Raw genomic sequence first — 20,328 nt, 5'->3', positions numbered from 1 at the left:
GAATTAATAAACAAGAGAAGCTGCAGTCAGTTAAGTTTCATGGTAAATGGCCAAGGGAAAATATTTGTAAGTTTATTAATATTTCATACTATTGTAACACTAAAAGAGGTATACATTAAACATGAAAGCAGCACTGAATTTCCCACTTTCTTTAGGAAAATACACTATAGAAAGTTTTCAATACAGAGGAAAATACAAGCATCGTTTTTCCTAATATCATTGAGATACTTTTTTCTGCCAGTTGAGAATGTGAATTAGGTTCCCAGGAGAAATTTCTCTTTTTCTCTATCACCTGCTACCTCTGTATCCAAGTAACTAGCAAAAAGGAAGACTTGAAAACACAGCAAGAGAAATTGAAGATCCCTAAGGAAAAGAGACAGGAGTTTCTGTCGAGGATCAAGACAGGATTAAATATATACAGTCAGTTAGAGGGAACGATTCTTGGAGAAGAGATTTACTAGAAAACAAAATTGCCTCACAGTTGAAGACACTGGAAAGTCTACAGACTGAGGAAGAAGATGAGGAGCAGACTTTTCCACCCTGTCACCAGAAGCACTTAGCATATTTTTCTTGGCTCAAACAAGTCTCATTGTACAGTGAGACTTACATTCTTTGGAGATAAACACTAAAGTACTATAGGTGACAACAGCCATTTTCACAGACCAAGAGGCAATATTATTGACACCATCTAAAGAAAACCCACAGGAACTCCTATTTGTTGCCTGATGACTAAGGCTCCAGATAGGATTTTTTTGTTTAGTCTTGTTCTACTGTGGTGTTAGTTTTCTAAAGTGGTAAGGGAATAAGATCCTTTCAGACAGGGAGAGAGGATTAGTGTATCTTGCTGATGATTCGGGGTCAAACCTGGCAGTGCAACTGCTGGCATGGTTCTTAGCAGTAATGAGGAAGCTGTCTGAAAAAAAGAAAAGAGGAATTCAATATCAGTGGCCACAGCAAACCGTGTTACTACTTCAAAAACTTCAAGTTACTGACAATAAAGAAAGAGAGTGAAGACAGAGACTGAGCAGGACACTTGCCAGTGGTCCCCTTACCTGCTGTGAAAGGCAATCAAGCCCAGTCCAACAGGCCCAGCTTTTCATGCCAAGCTGTAACAGACCCCAAACATCTTTTACTCAAACTATGTAAAAACCGAATCCAATTTTTTTTTTCTGGTGAGCTGGGAGGATGGGGGTGGAATGAGAACCATGACTAATAAATTAGCAAAAGAAGGCCAGTGCCATGCAGCTGATGGAGCAGTTTGGCACGGGCACCGCTACCCAAACAATGGATAATGGGAGCAGCCCTGGAGGACCTCCTGTGGCCCCAGCCCTGCAAAACTGTGGCATTCCATCCTTACCTCCCTCAAGCCTCCAGTGAATACGTCTCTGTTTCAAAAGTACGTGGGCTGTCAGGCTGTGGCCTCAGTCCAAATCTGAGCAGCAGCTTTCCCTCTGTGGCTGTCAGCCTCCGGTGCAGAAGGTGGAGGTGTCCCACCCTACACGGCCGCGGTCAGTGCAGAGAGCTGAAGGTGGCATCTGAAAGAGCATGGATGCCTCCCAGAGAGTCCTCATAGTGGCCAGTGTCTACAGAGGGCTCTCTTCTGAGCTTCAGTGAGAATAAACAAGCTCATACCAAGTCGTGCCTGTCCATAAACCAGGCTGAAGTCAAAGATGTGTAATACAAATGTCCCAATTAGGTATGAAAACTAAATAGAAACCAGGCATACTACAAGTGAGGTCTAAATTAACTTAGCTTGTGATTAATTAGATCTATTACAATTTATGCATAATCTGTAATTTACGCCATGCTGCATCAACCAATCCTGTGGTTTATTCTACACACAGAACAAGATGATTTAGATTACAGAGAGACATGTTGAAGTGACACACAGCAGACCTGTTGCGGAGGGAAGGGGAGGAGATCTGGAAAGGGCTCTGAGCGAAAAACCTGTGTTTGCTCATCCTTGTTATCACACGCACTTTGTGAAAGCTATAACTCCTGTAGCAAGGTCTTGCAAACCTACCTGCCAACCAGAGTGAGAAGATACAGTGACACAAAGATGCAGATCAGAAGTAAAGGCTGTTAAAATAACCCTCCCCCATGTCTGCTATTCCTACTCATATTTCTTTAGGGTTTTCTCCACCTTACATTCTCGTGCAAGCTCCATACAGGCGTACATCATGGTAGCACAGCTCTGTGGCTGCCATGTCTCTCAGGTCCTTCCTTGAATCCTCTCCAGCTGTGTTCTGGCTGATTGCTTCCCTCCCTCTGCCCCACATCCCTATGTAGCTTCATATAGTCATCTCATTTGTGCTTTTCCATCAGTTCCTACTGTCTCCAACAGCCCCTTACTCTTCAGGCATCCACCATTTACCACAATATTCTTATAATGAAAACAAATTCCTTTAATTGTTCTGTAAATATACAAACATGTTTCTTCTACTGTAAGCGTGAGAAGCTGTGAATGCATGAATAAATGATCACACAAAGAAGAGGCCTAGGTGTACGTCATTGCCCCGCTGCATTGCCAGCCTGCTCCTGTCCTGTCAGCAACTCTGCCCCCGTAGAGAAATCTTGTGGCAGAAAGGCTCTGTGCATAAGGAAGCCTACCTAGGGTACTAACTGCATTAGTCCCAGAAACAAGGGATTTGCTGATTTTCTGGTACAATTCTGATGAGCTTACAGCACTGACATTTTTGTCTGTTAAAACGATAATGATATTGTTAATAGTTAGGGCCCCGTAAGAAGGTTTCTCTGCATGAAGTGAGACTTGAGTGTTACACTTAATCTGCAGTTACATTTTAAATTGCATTTATATTATAGCTTAATTGAAGCATGCATACGATTTCCCATAAATAGTACTTTCAGTTGTTAGGCTATATCGATAATAACTGTAACTATTTATACATTCATTCAACTTAGGTTATGTGAGAGATTATGAATGCATTTGATTACAATGGAGTCAGCTGTATAGTGGTATAAACCAACTTCTGTTATTTTGCTTTTTCCCCTCGTATATGCCCTTTTAGAAAGACTGTCTTTAAGTGATACATAGGTGCAGGAGCCAATATGCATTCTGTTAATGAGTTAATGCTGGAGTTATTAAAATATTTTCTTTTCATTTCCTTCCCTATCATGTTATCACAGACCCTACGATATGCTTCAGAATAACTAGATCTTTTGACAACTGCTGTAATAGTTAATAACTGTCACTACTGTCATATAAGGTGCTTGAAGCTTCATAAACTCACCTCTAGGACTCTCCTCTTTCTAGAAACATCTTTGATTGTTTCCAGCTATGAGTTCAGCCCTGGCCACAGCAATGACAACTTCTCTCTTAATACAGAAAAAACATTCTTGCTCTCTTCTGCCAGTCTAATTTCAGTATTCTAGTTCATCACCTAAAAAGTAACCAGGCTTTCGTTTACAATGATTACAAATTCATAATCCCATCTGGGCCCAATAATTTTGCATAGTATATTGGCAATTAATATCCAATTAATATCCAATTAATGCTTGTAGACCCATTGACTATGCTACATATCTACAAAGCAAGCTGTTGACACATTCATTTTTATTTCAAACTGCATGCTGTAGACTATAAAGAACAGGGAGCACATTGAAAACTCTTAGCATATTCTGAACTCAAGTACAACAATTCCCCAGGAACACATTTGCACCAAAAAAAACTTGAAAATAAAAAAAAAAAATGGGGATTTTTACCATGTAGAAAATATGGAATTACATAATTATAAACAAAAAATAATCTCTGGTGTTTATTAGGAAAAAGCCTCAGGCACTTGCACAGGGTTGTGCTGTTTCTGTGTGAGAAAGAAATAGTGGGTTTCTAAAAGCAACTTATCATAGAATCATCAAATGGTTTGGGTTGGAAGCCATCTTAAAGATCATCTAGTCCCAACCCGTCTGCCGTGGGCAGGGACACCTCACACTAGACCAGGTCGCTCAACTCAAAGCCCAACTTCTCATGAATGGCCACAGCTATGGGTAAAACTGTAGACCAAGAAACAGGCTACAGAGCATGCAAATTAGAATACAAAGGATTACAATAAAATAAAACAGAGAGGATGCAAATTCATATGCTATAAAATTGAAATAGAATGTAGCTTTCAAAGAAGTGGTATTAACTTAAGGAATCCTGGAAGCTGTGACACACACGGTACATTTTCCTTCTGGCTCAGAAATACTCTGTCTTAATGAAAAGCTGTTATATAGAAGTACATCTTATAAGTTTCCAAATCAAGAGTCCTCAGGTTTCCAATAGGTTCCCAACTGGGAGCTCTTCCCACTAGAATGGGACTGAATGACTTCTGATTATAAGTCAACATCTCAAATATCTCACTTCAAACATCTTATGCTAAATTTAAAAAAAAAAAACAAGTAAAATAATGCCAAAGAGACTGACTTGGAGATCATGTTATCAAGCAGTCAGCATTTAGTTGCATTACAAATTCACAGAATTGCAAGATATGCTATTTAACAGTTTAAGCAGCAGCTGATTCTTTATTTGCTGCACTTTTTAACAAGAGAAAATACAATTAAAAATATGGGTTATAACTTAAGTGGTATAAACAGATGTGGTCTGGAAAAACAATTAACATTTCTGGTCACACTTTGTTTGTTCTTACTCTAAAATCATCAGGAAGTATACTGAAATTATCAGTGTAACAGAAGACAATAACACAAATTACCAACAGATAAGACAGATAAGGAAAAAGATGCAACAAATAGAATTTATCTACATCTAAAAGCTTAAAGTGGAATGTTAACCACGCTTCTTTTATGAGAGGTACTCTGACTGTACATTGTATAATAGCAATCATTTGGAAGGCAACAAACATTATAAAGGACTTTCTTTGAATTTTTTTTTAATTAAAAATATCAGAACTAAAATCTCAACATGCTTATACCTATTTAAACTAAAAGTCTGTCAGGCTTTTTATGCATTTTTGCACTCAGAGTAAATTGCCAATGAGTCTTCAAAACAATAACCGTGTTTTTACAGAATATGGATTAAATAATTTACAATATCACCTAAGACACTTAGCTAACTTCCAATTTTTAAACAAGCATAAAAAAATGTAGTGATACTACTGAAGGTTTGGTGTTATGTATTTAATGGATTTTGAAAAGACTTTAAAAAAATAATGGGCATTCTACACGAAATATTAATTTCATTAGATGGGCTTTACAGTAAAAGGATGCTCAGAGAAGCCAGAGAGTTCAAATGAATACATCCTTACAGACTAGCTCTAACTTGATTTGTGGCTCATTTATAATATGGGCACTCAGGCAAATACGGACAGTTTTGATGTTTGTGTGTGTTCCATGACAAAACCTGGCATCAACAGACATAAGAGACCCCAAATCTCTCTTTCTGGCCACCTTCTGTACTAGTCAGAAAGCCTGCTGGCAAACAAAAGCACTGAGAGAGCTGGTCGATGTCACTGCGAGGTGACTATCGATTATTTGAGAAAGGTCTTTGTGATTGTGGGAAGTTCCTGAGGACTCGGAAGAAAGCAAAAGGCACTCATTTTCAAGAAGGGCAAGGAGGAATATCTGGATAAGCTGGGAAGGTAATACTCTTAGAAACCTGCAAATCATCCTTGAAACCATTTCCCAACATATGAAGGACAAGAATGTGACTGGAACTATTCAGCATGGGTTTACAAAGGGGAAATGATGCCTGACCAAGCTGACAGCCTTTCACGAAAAGGAGACTGGGAGGAGAGCAGTGGATGTTGTTTATCCTGACCTTAGCAAGGCTTTCAACACTCTCCCATAACATTCTCATAAATAAACTGTATGGACTAGGTAAGCGGCCAGTGAGGTGTACCGAAAAACAGATGAACTCCTGGGCTCAAAGGCTGGGACTAGTTGTACAAAGTTCAGTTGGAGATCAGGCAGGAGCCTCCTGCAGTTCAGCAACATGAAGTGCCAAGTCCTGTACATAGGGAGGAACCACTCCATGAACCAGTACATGTTGGGGACCTAGCAGCTAGAAAGCAGCTCTGCAAAAAAGGTTCTCGTGGACACCAAGTTGGGCATGAGCCAGTGCTGTGCCCTTGCAGCACAGAAGCTAATGGTATTCTGGGCTGCATTAGGCAGAGTGTCACCAGGAGGTCAAATGATTAAGTGATTGGACCACCTTTCAGATGAGGAGAGGCTGAAAGAGCTGGAACTGGTTAGCCTGGAGCTGAGAAGGCTCAGAGCAAGCCCTCTTATCCATATCTAAATACCTATAGTCGATAGGAGAGAATAGAGAAGATGGAGCTTTGGTGCTCACTGACAGGACAAGAAACAATAGGCATAAATTGAAATAGAGGAAATTCCACAGGCATATATAAAGTAAAAAAAAAAAAAATTACTGTGAGGATGGTCAGATGCTGCAACAGGCTGTCCAGAGGGGTTGTGGAGTCTCCATCCTTGGAGATATTTAAAACCCAAGTTGACATTGCCCTGAGCAACCTGCTCTCACTGATCGTGCTCTGAGCAGGGAATTAGAGTAGATGATCTCCAGAGGCGCCTTCCAGCTGCAGCTGGTCTGTGAGTCTGTGAAATTTCATCAGTTTATAGGCTGAGCAACAGTTTCTGGAAGCACTCCAAGACAGATACAACACCTCTTAGGAACTCATAGTCTGTCAAAAAAAAAAACCCCTCCACAGACTGACTTATTGCAGCAGGAAAAAATGAATTCCTTGGTTAATACTTAGGGCTAAGATGTTTTTCACTTTCTAGATAAGAATTTCCCAGATAAAAAGCAAATAACCTTTGTGTCTATGGTAGGCAGATTTAGGGGAAAAAGCTCCAGCCACATTTGGAATAATTCCTTGTTCGAATCACGTCCTTCCTTCAGTTAAGGGGAAGATTACTGGTCAAGTAAACTTTGCTTCACATTTGCCTGCAACATGTCAAGAGCAAAATGAATCAATTCAGCAGTAGCAGCAGCTGGGAAGACTTGGCAAAACGACTGTTAAGTCAGCTTAAGATAATATGCAAAAAATTAGCAAGCCTTCTTGGAGGAGGAAAGGACTTATTTAAAGTAGATAAAGCAATACAGCAATGGATGTGCATGACTCAGAGAAAAGGGAAAGTGGCAAAAGAACGAAAGAAAAAATAAGAGAGCTGACAATAATATCAGTAGTGAGAGCTTGGGCTTCACAATTCAGCAGCTATTCCCTAAGAAAAATAGGCTCATTTTTACAAGATGAAAGGATGAGCGTTCACTGTCATTTAGTTTGTTTCAAAACATAAAATGTTTCCAATTATGTTTTTTAGCTGTAACAGTTGAAAAACGCTATTAAGTTAGCAACTATGCTAAGAATAGCTGTAATTCCAAATTGATTCTGAATAGACATGCTTTGTTTTGAACAGGAAATAGAGATGGACAACATAATCCAATAGATTTCCTTTCCCAAGGCAAAAATGTGCCCCAACTTACATTCTATAAAGCTTTACATCAATCAGGTAATCAGGTCAGAAATACTACTTCACTAGTATATCATTTACTCCTAATAGAGAAATTTGATACAATTAAGTACAGATTCAACTTATATGCTCTCTAGAAAGCATCTTGATTTAAACAACACTTTTAAAATCTACACTAGTATCACTGAGCAATCTTGTATGCATGGATGAAAATATCATGTGGCTTTAAACAATTATAGGAAAAAATAACTCAGACCAGATTTGTGGTGATTTCTTATGTTTCTAAAGCTTTTTTTTTTTCCATTAAGTGTTACATATTCTACTGTTAGATAACTGCTCCTGAAATTCACCATGTATTTGACAGTTTTAAGTTTCCTTCCCTGTTCTTGTTAGAGCTTTCAGAACTGATTTATTTATTTATTAGGAAGAACAGAAGGGACAGAATCAACGCTATAACATGCTTGTCCTTTACAGACTACTATAAAAGGAATTGTTCTCATGTTGGCGAGAAAACAAGAATTCCTTTTTGTGCAAAGTTACTTGGCTTCACCTTTGGTTTCCATTCAACATCCGATGCAACTGAAACTTTCTTCTCTGTAAACAGAGAGGACAAACAGAGCAAACACTTTAATCTGGATCTTCTGCATTTTTGGAGAGTGAGTAACCATCAGTCGACTATGCACTTATAAATGTGGCCTTAGAATTTAATGTAAAAATATACTGATTTCTATTTTCAGGATTGTTTACAGGGCTTGGAAGGGTAGGGCAGGGAAAAAGCATAAAATATGTAGTAAATCACATGGTAAGAGAAGGTTGACAGTAAATAAGTCAAATGAATAACAGATATGTTGTTGTCTTCCTGAAACCTAGTGCAAAGTAATAATTCAGTTTGGGCTGCTAACAATCTCCACTAAAAACAACACAAAAAAAAGACTAAACAGACTTTGTTCGAATTAGTAAGGCTGTGCACATCACATCCACAAATTCATCATCAGTCCATCACAGGTTGGCACCTTCTTAGTTTCCTCTTCCCCTTCATTTTGACAGGCAGTTTTAATGAGCCCTTTTTAAGCTGGGCAGGATCACTGTGTCTGAGGTAATCCCACCTGGATCTCTCTGCAGCAAGGAGCACCTCTGTCCGTCTTGCTTCCACCAGCCGTGAACAGACATCCTCATGTTTTCCTTTCTTATGAGTCGATCAGCTTTAGGATGGGTTAGACATCCAGGATGGGTTGGAGAGCTAGCTCATACTTTCTAAGCCCGGGAATGCATCCGGATAGCTTTATGTTTAGCAGCTTTTTTCCCCATATTGAAAAAAAAGGGCACAAATCTTCTCAGTTATTTCCACCTTCAGCATCAGTCATTTACATCACAATGTGTTGTGGGCTCCTATGCACTTATTTACAGCATCCATCATCCAGGAAATTCATGAGGTGCACTTCAACACTTCCAATAACGCTAACCATATGATGTTATTAACCTTTTAGAAAATACAATGCCTGCATTAATTTTCCACCACCTTAGCAACAGCTGGGAATCTCTGAGCTTTGATCAGAGAGAAATAATTCACGAATAGTCTTTTCCAAAGAAAAACTTTAAAATATTGGGGAAAAAAGTGAATGAGAGAACAAGGTGAAGGGAACTATTGAGGTATTTGTATGTGACAAGAGCAGGAAGAGGGTTAGGAAGGAGAAGGAGAGATGGACAGAGACCTCGGGGTTCTACACAAATCTTTTGATAAATATGCCATCAGCAGAGTGCTAGCTGGGTCAAAGTAGCAATAGGTCCCGCTGCAGAAATGTTTCTCATGAAAAGCTTGTACTCGGTTAGGACCAACAAGGAAATCTATCTTTCATTCTTTCTTTATTTCTTTTTTTTTTCTTCCTTTCTTTCTTTCCTCTCCCCCTCCACCCTCTTCCACCCCTCTGTTTTTTCTCCCCCCTCTCCTACCACTGCAGTCCATGACCTTCACAATAAACTGCTTCTGCCTTGATAACAGGCTGCAAGCCTCCAAGGACCAGCACTGTTTTCTGGGAGAGAAAACTGTTGCCTCACTCAGAATCCAATCAAAACCTGAATGTACCAAGTGAAAAATAAACCAAGGACATCATTATTCTATCTCATTGTGATTTGGCTTGCCTTCAAATCTCATACCCTGTATATCTGAAGTAGCAGCAACGCCTCCGTTAGCTGAGCCTTCCAACACTTTAATCACAGTATCTTTCAGAATAAAAACTCAGAAATGTCAAATTGCAACCACCCTTTAAATTCCTTCAATTCCCTGTGCTACACAAAATTAGAAGCCTTGTCTGTGGATAATTTCCCGTAAAAAGTAACGTGCATGCATGCAGACGCTCCACCAGCAGGACACGACAGGGAGGCTCCACCGCGGGCATCCCACACTCACAGGCACGCTCCTGCAGTCAGCATAGTTGCTTTTTCACTAGTGATAACAACTTCCACACTTTATAAGAGATACAGGCTGTCAAGCATACAGCAGGACAATGCCACATCCAGTGCACATTACAAGTAATTTTTTGCTCATCTTGTTTCTAAGTTTATAGTAAGAATATCAGATACTGAGTTTGCTGTTTCTACTAGGACACTTTTGGAGGGCAAGAGATCGACAGCTTTCTCAGACTTTACCGACAGCCAGAGGAATAAAGTGGTTACAAGAAACAAGCACAATGGGCTTGATTAGCCTGACAAAAACTCTCTCTCTTGTTCTGTGGTGCTCATAATCCCACTAGGTGTCCAGGGAACTTTCAAAACATTTTAGCAAAGGCAAGGTAAGCAAAATGCAATATTCTGCATCCCCATTTAAGTCATCTCTACATACTGAAGAGCTTTGAGGTTTGTTTTTTTTTTTAAAAAAGGAATCTCCAAATCATTAGGATACTTCATAGAAACATACTAGAAATACTACTACTTTTTTTTTTTTGTAGAAAACAAAACCACCTTTAGAACTAACATACTTCTGTAATGTTTTCTATGAGGATACTTTTACAACTGTATTTTTTATGATTAGAATTAGGCTATTTTTTTTTTTCTGCTGAAGATGATGATGCCCTAAAAATATTTCAAGAAAGAAATTAAGTGTAAATGTGCCTTCTTAACTGTTATCTTGTATGAACATATTCAAAATTAAAGAAACATATGCTTTTGCTCGCATAATACTATTTCTTTCTTCTACATATGCTCGCAATACTTACAAACTATATTTCACCTTTAGGAATAAAAGACTGTATGCAACTGATAAAAATTTAATCATATGGATATGGATTCTTTAAAAAATACAGAGAGAGAGAAAGGACCAGAAAACCTCCCACATATGATCAGCCTCGTGCTCTAAATAATGCCCTAAAATTAAAACAGGACTTGTGACCAGAACCAAGAAAGATTATGACTTTCTTAAAATCCAGCCTATCTGTCCTTCAAAACACATCATTAAAAATGTTCCAACTTGTTGCACATGTAGCAAGTAAGCTAGAAGGGAAGCCTCTGTGGTTTCCGCAGCAAGTACTCCAAACCCAAACAACTCCTTTGCTCCACATGTGTTTTACTGGGAAGATGAAGGAGCGTGTTCCCTGGTGCAGCCCAGCTGGCAAGCCATTCTGCAAAGCCACACTCCGCTAAGCATTATTTCTGCTTTCCACAAAGCTCAGTCTTCGATAAGGCACAATTATTTAAAACTCCCGGTGCTGTTCTGCTTCCCCTGACACCGATATGGTATTATCGCAAGTGCATCCTCCTCGACAGCAACATGATGCTATAAAGTTCCGCTAAATTTATCGAGGAGTCTTTTTCCAGTGGTTAGCTATAACACAGTACAATGGTTATCCTCCTAAATGATAATTAAGCTTTGGGGTAACATTTAATTGAAAATGTACTGTGAAAATCAACAAGTCAGCCTTTTCAAATCAAGGCTGCTTGGTTCACAATCCCGTTCAATGTGATTTTGTCTACCAGTAATCCATGATAAAAATATATGAGCTTAATCCTGTTCCGTCTGGTGATGATTTAAAAAAGCTTAACCCCTTGGACAACTCCGAGGCTCAAATAATTTCACAGTATTAGTCAAGGGTTAACCTTTTCCTACAAATATTGTAACTTTTCAGTTAGAAATAACTCTATCTGATCAGTAACTATATTCTATTAGTAACATAATTGAATCTTTTCTTCTGAAAAACTTTTTTTTTTTTGAGAGTGAGCAGGTTAATTTTCACAGGATCATCAGTTTCGTACATAACACACTGACAGACTAGTGTTCCTTGAATGTGCTCCCCTGCTCAATCACTGTCCTGGAAAGAGCCACAATCAGCTGTGACGCCCGCGAGCAGCCTGGAGACCAGGGGCAATGGAGTGGACATTAGGTAGGAGCAGATGGGACAAAACACCCTCTTGCACCAGCTGGGAAGTGACTTTACAAGCAGTTCTTTCCTCACATACAAGATCCAAAGAAATTTGCTGCCATCCTCCTCCTGTTATCCTCCTGTCTCATTGAGTTATCTTGGGCCACAGCAAATCACATGGCCGAACAGGAGCAGCTTTGTAAGGTGGAGGGGCTGGCACTGCCAACCCAGCGCTCCCTGCAACGTGTGCGTGCATCACCAGGCTTGTTTTGGAGGAGCTTCTGTGTGACCCCGGCGCCCTGCACACCCACTGAGAGTTTGGGTCCATCAGTGAAAGCTAGAGCACATGTCTGAGTTCAGCTTCCTCTCGAAGGGATGCAGGCCATGCCCTCTGGGATGCACACCAAGACACAGTAATAGGCAGGGACATCTGGGAATTAGCCTCAGAAATGCCCTGAGCTAAAGCACAAACCTAGATGGACCTCTACTCCAGTACAGCCATGATAACTGGTAAGAGACCCCTCGTGGCCACCAAATTTCAGGCAGGATTAGTTTCTTTTCTGCACTGGCTCTGGTTTGATGATTAATTCTATATTTAGTCACTGCTTTGTGCAAATCCAAGCAGTGAAAGAGGATGCCTGTGTGCAACTGCAAGCAGAATTTGGTTCCATATCAGACTAAGGATGCAGAAAGAGGATTATATCTGCTAGAAGAAGAAGAAATACAGCATATGATACTGAATCCTCTAGGGAAGGTGGCTTCTGAGATAAAGTGCACAGTAATCTCATCTTAATTAAAACAAAATGAAGTTTATGATATCTCATTTCCCCCCCACTTTATTATTTAGGTGTCATTGTCAAAGACCCTGCAGAAATCTATGAAGAGACAGTTGCTGTCCCAAGGACTTTCTAGTCTAATGTAGGCAGAAGTAAACACTGAATAGCTCAGGAAAGAAAGTAAAGCCCTCAGTGATGAATAAATATCGTTATGTTTTCACAAAGGTTACTCTCAGCAGAAGTGAGAGAAAGCAGGGAACAGAGAACTGGCATTTACTGCTGTGGCACTGGGGAGAGGAGGAGAGAAAAGGGAAGAGGTGAACACAGAGGTGGATGGAGGGTTGGAAAGAGGATTTTAAGAAAAGAGAAAGGATGGATTTAAAAAGCAATGCAGAGTTGTAAGCGACTGTTCTCACCTCTAAGAGCAAAAAGTTTTCATCCAATGTAGAGAAAGAAGCAAAGCAAGCATAGGCAACCAGTAGGAGATGGGACATGTCCTGAATGAAGGCTGAGGATAAATTTGAGAGCATTATTTTGGCCACACTTTGTCACAAAGTGCAGATATGGGTTTTTCCTTTTTTATTGAAATACAACTATAAAAACCTTGACAATATTATACAAAATTATATTGAAAAAATTGCTGTGCCCTTTAAAAGAGTGAAGATACAGGTGAGGAAATCAATTCAGCTAAATAATTCCCAAGAAGCACTAGGATAGCTCCCTTTCATTTTAGATATTAACATAGTTACGTGACATAATTTAGCAAGTGATTTAATGGCTCTTGTCATGAATGCTATTCATCTGCTAGATGCAACTCTGGTTTTCTATTCATATTTTTCAAAAGCTCTAACACAGCTATTTTTTTTCTTTCTTTCACCTACTACATCTTCAGAGTGCAGTTATAACTTCTGAGCTAGACAGCAAAGATCCTATGTAGCAAGCACCCGCCCAGCTTCACTTGCAGCACTGTCACCTCCTCAAGGCTGAGGATGAGCAGTCTGGGCTGATATTGTGACTCCCTTGGAAAGCAAGTATATAGAAAAATGCAGATGACAAATCTTCCTTTATTCCTCTCCAACAAGAACCGGTGGAAAAAGTTGAGTTTGCTCTACAGCGTGCCATCTTCTTCTTGCCAACCAGGAGTAAAATCCCTTAAAAGAAAGCCACATTTCTTCTTCCCAACCCCACTCCCAATATTTTCAGAAGTGAGGCAACTTGTTTCCTAATTATTTAATATGTGGTGATGACAATAATCTCATTATTCTACCCGTTCATGAACTGTCAGACTGTGCCCAATAAGTAAAGGGTCCTATCACCACAGGACCTCTCCTAGCAGTACAAAACTGTCTGGAAAATTTATAAGTTATTTAAGTCTTATTAACTGCAGAAGAAAACACAACTTGAGTTCATCTTGAAAAAAAGGAAAGCAAACTATGTCATAAGACCTGCACTTTGCAATTTTCTGTTTCAAGCTTCTTTCCTTTCAAATGCAAAAAAAAAAAAATCTAATATTATCTTCAGGAAGCCTCATCAGAAGTTAGTGACCATTATATGTTATGAGGGAAAATGACAGTGCGTATGCATTCCCATGGCTTTTATGATCAGAAAAATAGAGAAAAACAGGAATTCTATTACTACATAGACACGGGACTAAGTTGAAAGTGGAAGAGTCAAAATAGATTATAAAACAGTGGGCAGGAACCATAGATTAAGTCAGGACAATAGAATCATACTGACACTTTTTATTTTTTTCCCAGCACAATCTGTTTTGGGAGCCTAGGTGGGAGAAGAAGGAAAAGGATAATCTGGGAGCATGGTAGATGGATTCTTAAACTCTCTGTCATTCTTTCATTCTTGGCTCCCTTCAACCTCTTAGTGTTGGCATTCTCTGTTTTACTTCTTATTGTACAGAAAGGGTAGCTATAAACTAACAAACAAGTGCAGATCTGGAAAACATGCCTGTTCTTTTCTGAGAAGTGCATGGGAGAATTCAGCTGCTGCTCACTTTGAGCATAACTGACACCCCCCACATTTGGTTGTTACCAGACAGTTCAGTGGCCAGAGAAAAGCTCTCTTACTCCGTAAGTTAATATTAGACAGTGAAACTGCGTATGCCATTAAAGTTCAAAGCAACTGATTAATCCTTTGATGTATTGCCAAATTATTAGAATAATGACACTATTTTTTTCAAATGTATTGGTCTGTCTTCTCCATGCTTTCTTTTTTAACCTCATGCTTTAATAAGTGGTGAACTTCAGGAAGAAAAGGATTCTTTTTATTCAAAGGACAGCTGGGTACTGTTTCTGGAGCACTTCTTTTATATATAATGTACAGAATATTACCCCCCTAACAGAGGCAGAAAAATTTTCTTTATTTCCCCCCCCTGGTGCTCTCCTCATTTAGACTTGGAAAGTAAACATTTAAAAATGCATGCTGTTAGTGGGCTGCGTAGCACTACACTGTTCTGTCAAAGTGAATATTGTGATAAATTATGTTGGTCTGTTCATACTTACAATCATCTTCCACTTCCTCATACCAAAGCATGTGAGCAGACATGAAATCTCTCCACAAAAAAAAAAAAAAGAGGAAAAAGAAAACCACAGCAAAATATTTCTTGGCAAAGTATATTCCAACTTTGCTGCTCCAGTAGCTTTTGCTGAATTAGGCTTGTCCCTGCATAACGACAGATGTGTCCCCGCACAAACCCCAGCAGCCCTGCAGAGGAGAGCGCAGAAAGCACCCCGGTGGGATGTAGCTCCGGGCTGGCTGCCGGCAGGGTCTCCGTCCCAGGCAGGGAGAGGCAGGGATCCTCACTTCCACCCAGCCAGCGTGGTAACTAATGCCAGTGTTCTTCGGAGGCCCCGAAATGTTTCAAATTCCAGGACTTGCGCAGAAGCAATGCTCTGTGCTTCCCTCAAAACAAAGTTGATTTCCCATAATAGGACAGCCCATGCGCTCGACATATAAGGCTCTGCTTCCAGGCTGGCATGTGCAATGGATTTAAATTATGTGCTACGGCTTCCCAAGGAACATTTTGCGCTACAGAGCAGGGTGAAGATATTTACTGCTCCCTTCGTGCAGTTCCCCTGAGAACCCTATGAGACAGATTTGCCCTCTCTCCAGCAAATGACCCCCAGCACGCATCCCCAGACAGAAACCTCCCTTTCTGGGAGGGCAGCAGTAACCCTCTCGTATAAGGCCGTTTTCTCCCAGTCGAGACTTTTGGGATTGCAACCTCTCTCCCAAGCAGGGGAAAAAAATAAACAAACCCAAAAATAGTGCTGTCGCCAAACTAAGTGTTTAAGTACTAACACAGGTTGTGATAAATCAGTAGCTGCTTAAAAAAAAAAAAAAAAAAAGCTATTGACTTACAATTGACCTTTCCACTCCCAACAAAACCATGCGGCAGTGCTGCTATACACAGCCTAGAAACACCCCACAGAAGAAGCAGAGACAGAATTGTACGCAAGCTGCCTCTTCCTAACGGTGGGAACATCCCTTTACTCCCAAATGCCAAAAGCTGCTGGTCCCAAACTGGTGGGACCTGGGCTCGTGCCCTCCATCTACATTCGTCCCCAGGGCTCCTTAGTTTATATGGGAAGGAAAAAGAGGCATCCACATGACACTTTGGAACAGGACTGTGGTATCCTCCACCCAAACCCTGATTTTAAAAAGGCTGCTTTCTGCAGCATATACTTTGTACATTATATATGGCCTTTAGAGATAGGCCATAAAGAATCATGTTATTAATTCATGGCTTCATTGGAAAAGTCATTTGAAAAAACACTCTTACACTGTTCATGACTTTATTTTTTTTCAAAAAATCTATGTCTAAAAAACTAAAAAATATTATTTTTCAGTTTTAAAGGTTAAAGTGTCTAGTCATGGTGATTACAAGTTTATAAGTAAATTCCCGGATTATACAGAAAAATAAACACAAAAAATGAAGTGCATAATATATCCTTACAGCCACTGGCATTTTCTACACTGATAGTCAAATTAATACCCCGGAGAACCTGGATGTACAGTACACTCCAACAGACTCCTAAGGATTAATTTGCAGCCCACAGGAACTGCAAGTCATGAACTGATGTAGAAAATAATCTGAAGCAGAGCAGAGCACGCTGTGACAGCAGCAGCATTTTGATTATTTGAGGGAGAAGGAGACTGAACAAACTCAGGAAAGGAACTGCTTATTGCGCAAAAGTTCTGTTTTAAAATATTTAAGGTCACCCTTGATAGCACATGCTGTCGATAACTGAGGCCCAGGAATGTACTGACGGACTACAAGTGAAAGTTATCTTGAAGGTAGGTGTCTAATGCCAAAACTGTGATCCTCCTGGCTCCTATTCATTTCAAGGTGACTTAAACTTTTTCTTCAGAACTTTCCAAGTGCCTAAATCTCTGTTTCTGAATACAAAAATACTCAACTCAACAGAGCTCTGCAGTCTGTTTTACACCTAACTCTAGTCATAATCCACAAAATTCATCCTCTCTGGCAATGTCTTTGTGACCATCAGAGAATACCCAGATCAGGCTCTGCAAGAAATGCAATGCTATTCAATACTTTCTTCTAAAATATGGCTGAAAGAAGTGTCTGGTGGCAATACTTACATTGCCTTACAAATTAAACAATCCTCCAGATGCAGGAAATCCAGATTTACTTCCCCTCTCCTTGCTGGGGGAGTTCAAAACTCCTGTGTCCCAAGAGAGACCCCGATCCATTCACAAGAGTGCAGAAACCTTCAGCCTAGAAACATTTTCCCTTCCTCCGATTGAGGCTTCTCCAGTCAATGGGAAAAGAGTCAAGATTTGTTGGGTCATAGAGAGAAATAACAAGTTAGTGTTCAAATCTACCGGGTTTTTTTGTTGTCTTTGGATTTGTAGGGGTTTTTTTTGTTGTTGTTGTTTTTGATTTTGTGGGGACTGTAAAGAAAACGGAGAGGCTCTTAAAAATTAAACACTATTTTCAGCAGCTAGGAATGCTGTAATTGGTTAACACTGAGAACGATAAACTCCACTGAAAAGAGGTTTTATAAGCGTCTGTCAGTCTCTACTGGCAGGCATGGTGTACATTTATATTGCATGTATAACCTGGAACAGGCTTATCATTTTGACAAACCAGGTTTGCCTGTTCCTAGTGTGTTTTTTTTTGTCTGAATCAGAGTTAAAAGCTCTGGCTCTCTAACGGAGAGCAAGTCACAGCCTCACTGTAGATGTATGTCAAGTAATTAATATGTACTCAATAAATTCTGCTAGCCAGAGGCCACCTGCCTCACTCTTCCTTCTAGATGCTGCACGTAGCAGGCTCCGACCTGCAGCCGCACCGCTCAGCACTCTGAAACTACAGTGCCTGTGCTACAAGAGGGGAAAGGAGCAAGCTTCAAAGTCACAGAGAGGCTGGAAAATGTAGCAAATTTGCAATGATAAAAATGTATGTTTTTTAAAATTACTGCTGGCAGCTCTAGTTTAATTTTGCCTTCTTTCACAATCAGTAATGGGTTAAATAAAAGAAAATTGTCTTCTTCACAGTAATGGTTTGGGTGATTTTCAGCCACCTATTAACAAACACTTTTACAGGGGATGTTTATTTTCCTGCTGAGAAGTCCTTTCAAAACCCGAGTATTGATAAAGTTGAAAACTTCTTCTAATGGTAAGAGCGTGACAGTAAGGCAGAGCTGGAGAAAATGCCGAAGAGGCCAGTAGCAATCTGAGAAAAACGCTCAACAATAAACTGCCTGTTCAGGGACCATTTAGGAGACTGGGTCCAGCATACGTCAGCGTGGCCTTAGAAAAGAAATGGATTTCAACTTCCAAATTTGGCAGCCAAGTTTATTGTCTCAGCAAGCTAAACCAGAGGGAGGTTAGAACTTGAAGATAATGGTCAATTCTTAGACTGGACATGAGAACCAAGTTCTCAGGTCTCTAACTCTTCCTCTCCAGTACCACATTAAAGGGCTACATTGAAATTCAGGACTTCTCTGTCGAGGGAGGGTGGGGAAAGACACAATTGGAAAATTATGTCTTTGACATAGAAAAGAAATATTACAGTAGCCCAAATAATTTATATGGGAGGAGAGGTCCCCAATTCAACATAAATAAATCAAATGAGAAAGTCATGTTAACAACCTCCAAAGAGTAACAAATCTTCCATCTCACTGTAATTTACTATGATGCAAACACCAAACAAACTCCCAACAAAAGAAAGCACATCATATTGCCATTTATATCATCTAACACAGACAGCATCTCCTTTCCTGTTAACAGATAAAACAAGAAAATAACAAATAGGTAGCATGCCACACAGGACTGATTTACAAACCTCTTATGACTTTTTAAATATCCCAGTGGCACATGTTGTTTGCGAATTCAACTCAACATCAGGCAGAGCACTTACAGCATAAGCCTAAAACAGATGATATTTTGATTATAATTTCAGAAAACATTTCAACCTTTATTCCACCCTGTTTTTAACTCCCTGACAATGCTGACCTAAAAAAAAAAAAAGACAATCCAAGTCTGTCGCTCAGTTCAGCCACCAGGCTCATAACAAGATGTCTCTGTGCTCTTGCCAGTATTTGCAAATCTATCACATCTATTTGTGTGGGAAGAAGTGCTGAGCTCTAGGGACCATGGGACTGATGTGAAGGGAGAACTGGGATGGGAATCTTTAAAGCACTAATGCACAGCACGGGGTTTCACCCTGGTACTATATTGGCTCTGAATATTTTTATTATTCACTTCCTGTTATAAAAAAAAAAAAAACAACCAAAAAACAAAACAAAACAAAACCAAACCAAACCACTTGCATGTCAGCAACAGAGGAAAAACAAATCTTCAACAGCTTTATCACAACAGAAGTAAACAAAGAGCTTCTGATTTTCCTGTGAAATCAGCAAGAAAAAAAAAGAAAAAAAGGAAAAAAGAAAATCTTCCCAATGTGAGGCACTGAAGAACTTCTTTCTTTTGTTTCTTAGCCTATTTATTTTTCAAAAAGGAGTACATTGTGGAGGTTTTTAGTACAGGCTGCAAGGTTTTGTTTTGTTTTTTTTTTTTTTCTCTCTACGTTTATTTGATCTGCAGACCAGAAAGTAAAAGACAAAAAAAAAAAAAAACCCAAAAAAAGCCAAATCAAACGAAACCAAACCAAAAAAACACACTTGCTCTAAATTCTGAAGGAAGTAGTAGGTTTTGGCTCCTGAAATGTAAGATAAAAATACAAATTTATAGACACAAAATTAGCAGTCAATATAATGATTAAAGCAAAACCCTCTCATAAACAAGGGGCTGTTAAAAAAAAAATCCAGTTTCCATTCAATGTATTCCTATATCATGAAACACTTTTGTTTGAAAACATGCTTTAGCATATAAACCAGCATATTAGTTCATTACTGTGTTTGTACTCTTCCCAGGCAAGTTATCTCCTTCATGCCATAGTCGCTGTGGAATACGGGTTACTCTTTTTTGGAAAGGATCTAGCACAAAGAAAGGCTGGGCTCACTTACTGGTTCAACATAGCAACTAACACTCAGAAAACAAGCAGTAATCACTATCCGTTTTGGAAAGCTTCAGCTAGAGAACAATAAGTCCTTTTTACCTAGAGGAACTCTCTTTGGGGCGAGGTCCAAATTTGTAGGGCACTATTTGCTGCCTCCATTTCCCATATCCATAATGTTCATGCTTTGCAGATCTTTATTCTCAAACCCAGTCAATTCTCCAACCTTCAGAAACTTTCACATCAGAAATGAAATCAA

The 20,328-nt window shown here is 39.6% G+C and overlaps 1 protein-coding gene across 11 annotated transcripts in view; it reads right to left on the bottom strand.

The window, feature by feature from the left end:
- DMD (dystrophin) overlaps positions 1-20,328 on the bottom strand; it is a 1,302,935-nt gene that overhangs the window by 1,111,814 nt on the left and 170,793 nt on the right. Inside the window, exon 1 of one of the 11 annotated variants that reach the window (XM_086766689.1) lies at positions 15,088-15,297. The exons of the other annotated variants lie outside the window; for them this stretch is intronic. Coding sequence (XP_086622815.1) covers positions 15,088-15,130 — 43 coding nt within the window. The 5' untranslated portion in view covers positions 15,131-15,297. Of the gene's footprint in view, positions 1-15,087; positions 15,298-20,328 lie in introns of those variants that run through there. 11 annotated transcript variants of the gene reach the window in all.

This window comes from Chlamydotis macqueenii, chromosome 1 (genome assembly GCF_036417535.1).
Source record: "Chlamydotis macqueenii isolate bChlMac1 chromosome 1, bChlMac1.mat, whole genome shotgun sequence".
NCBI lineage: Eukaryota > Metazoa > Chordata > Aves > Otidiformes > Otididae > Chlamydotis > Chlamydotis macqueenii.
Note: the sequence above shows the minus strand (reverse complement) of the source record. Positions and strands in the feature narration are given on the sequence as shown.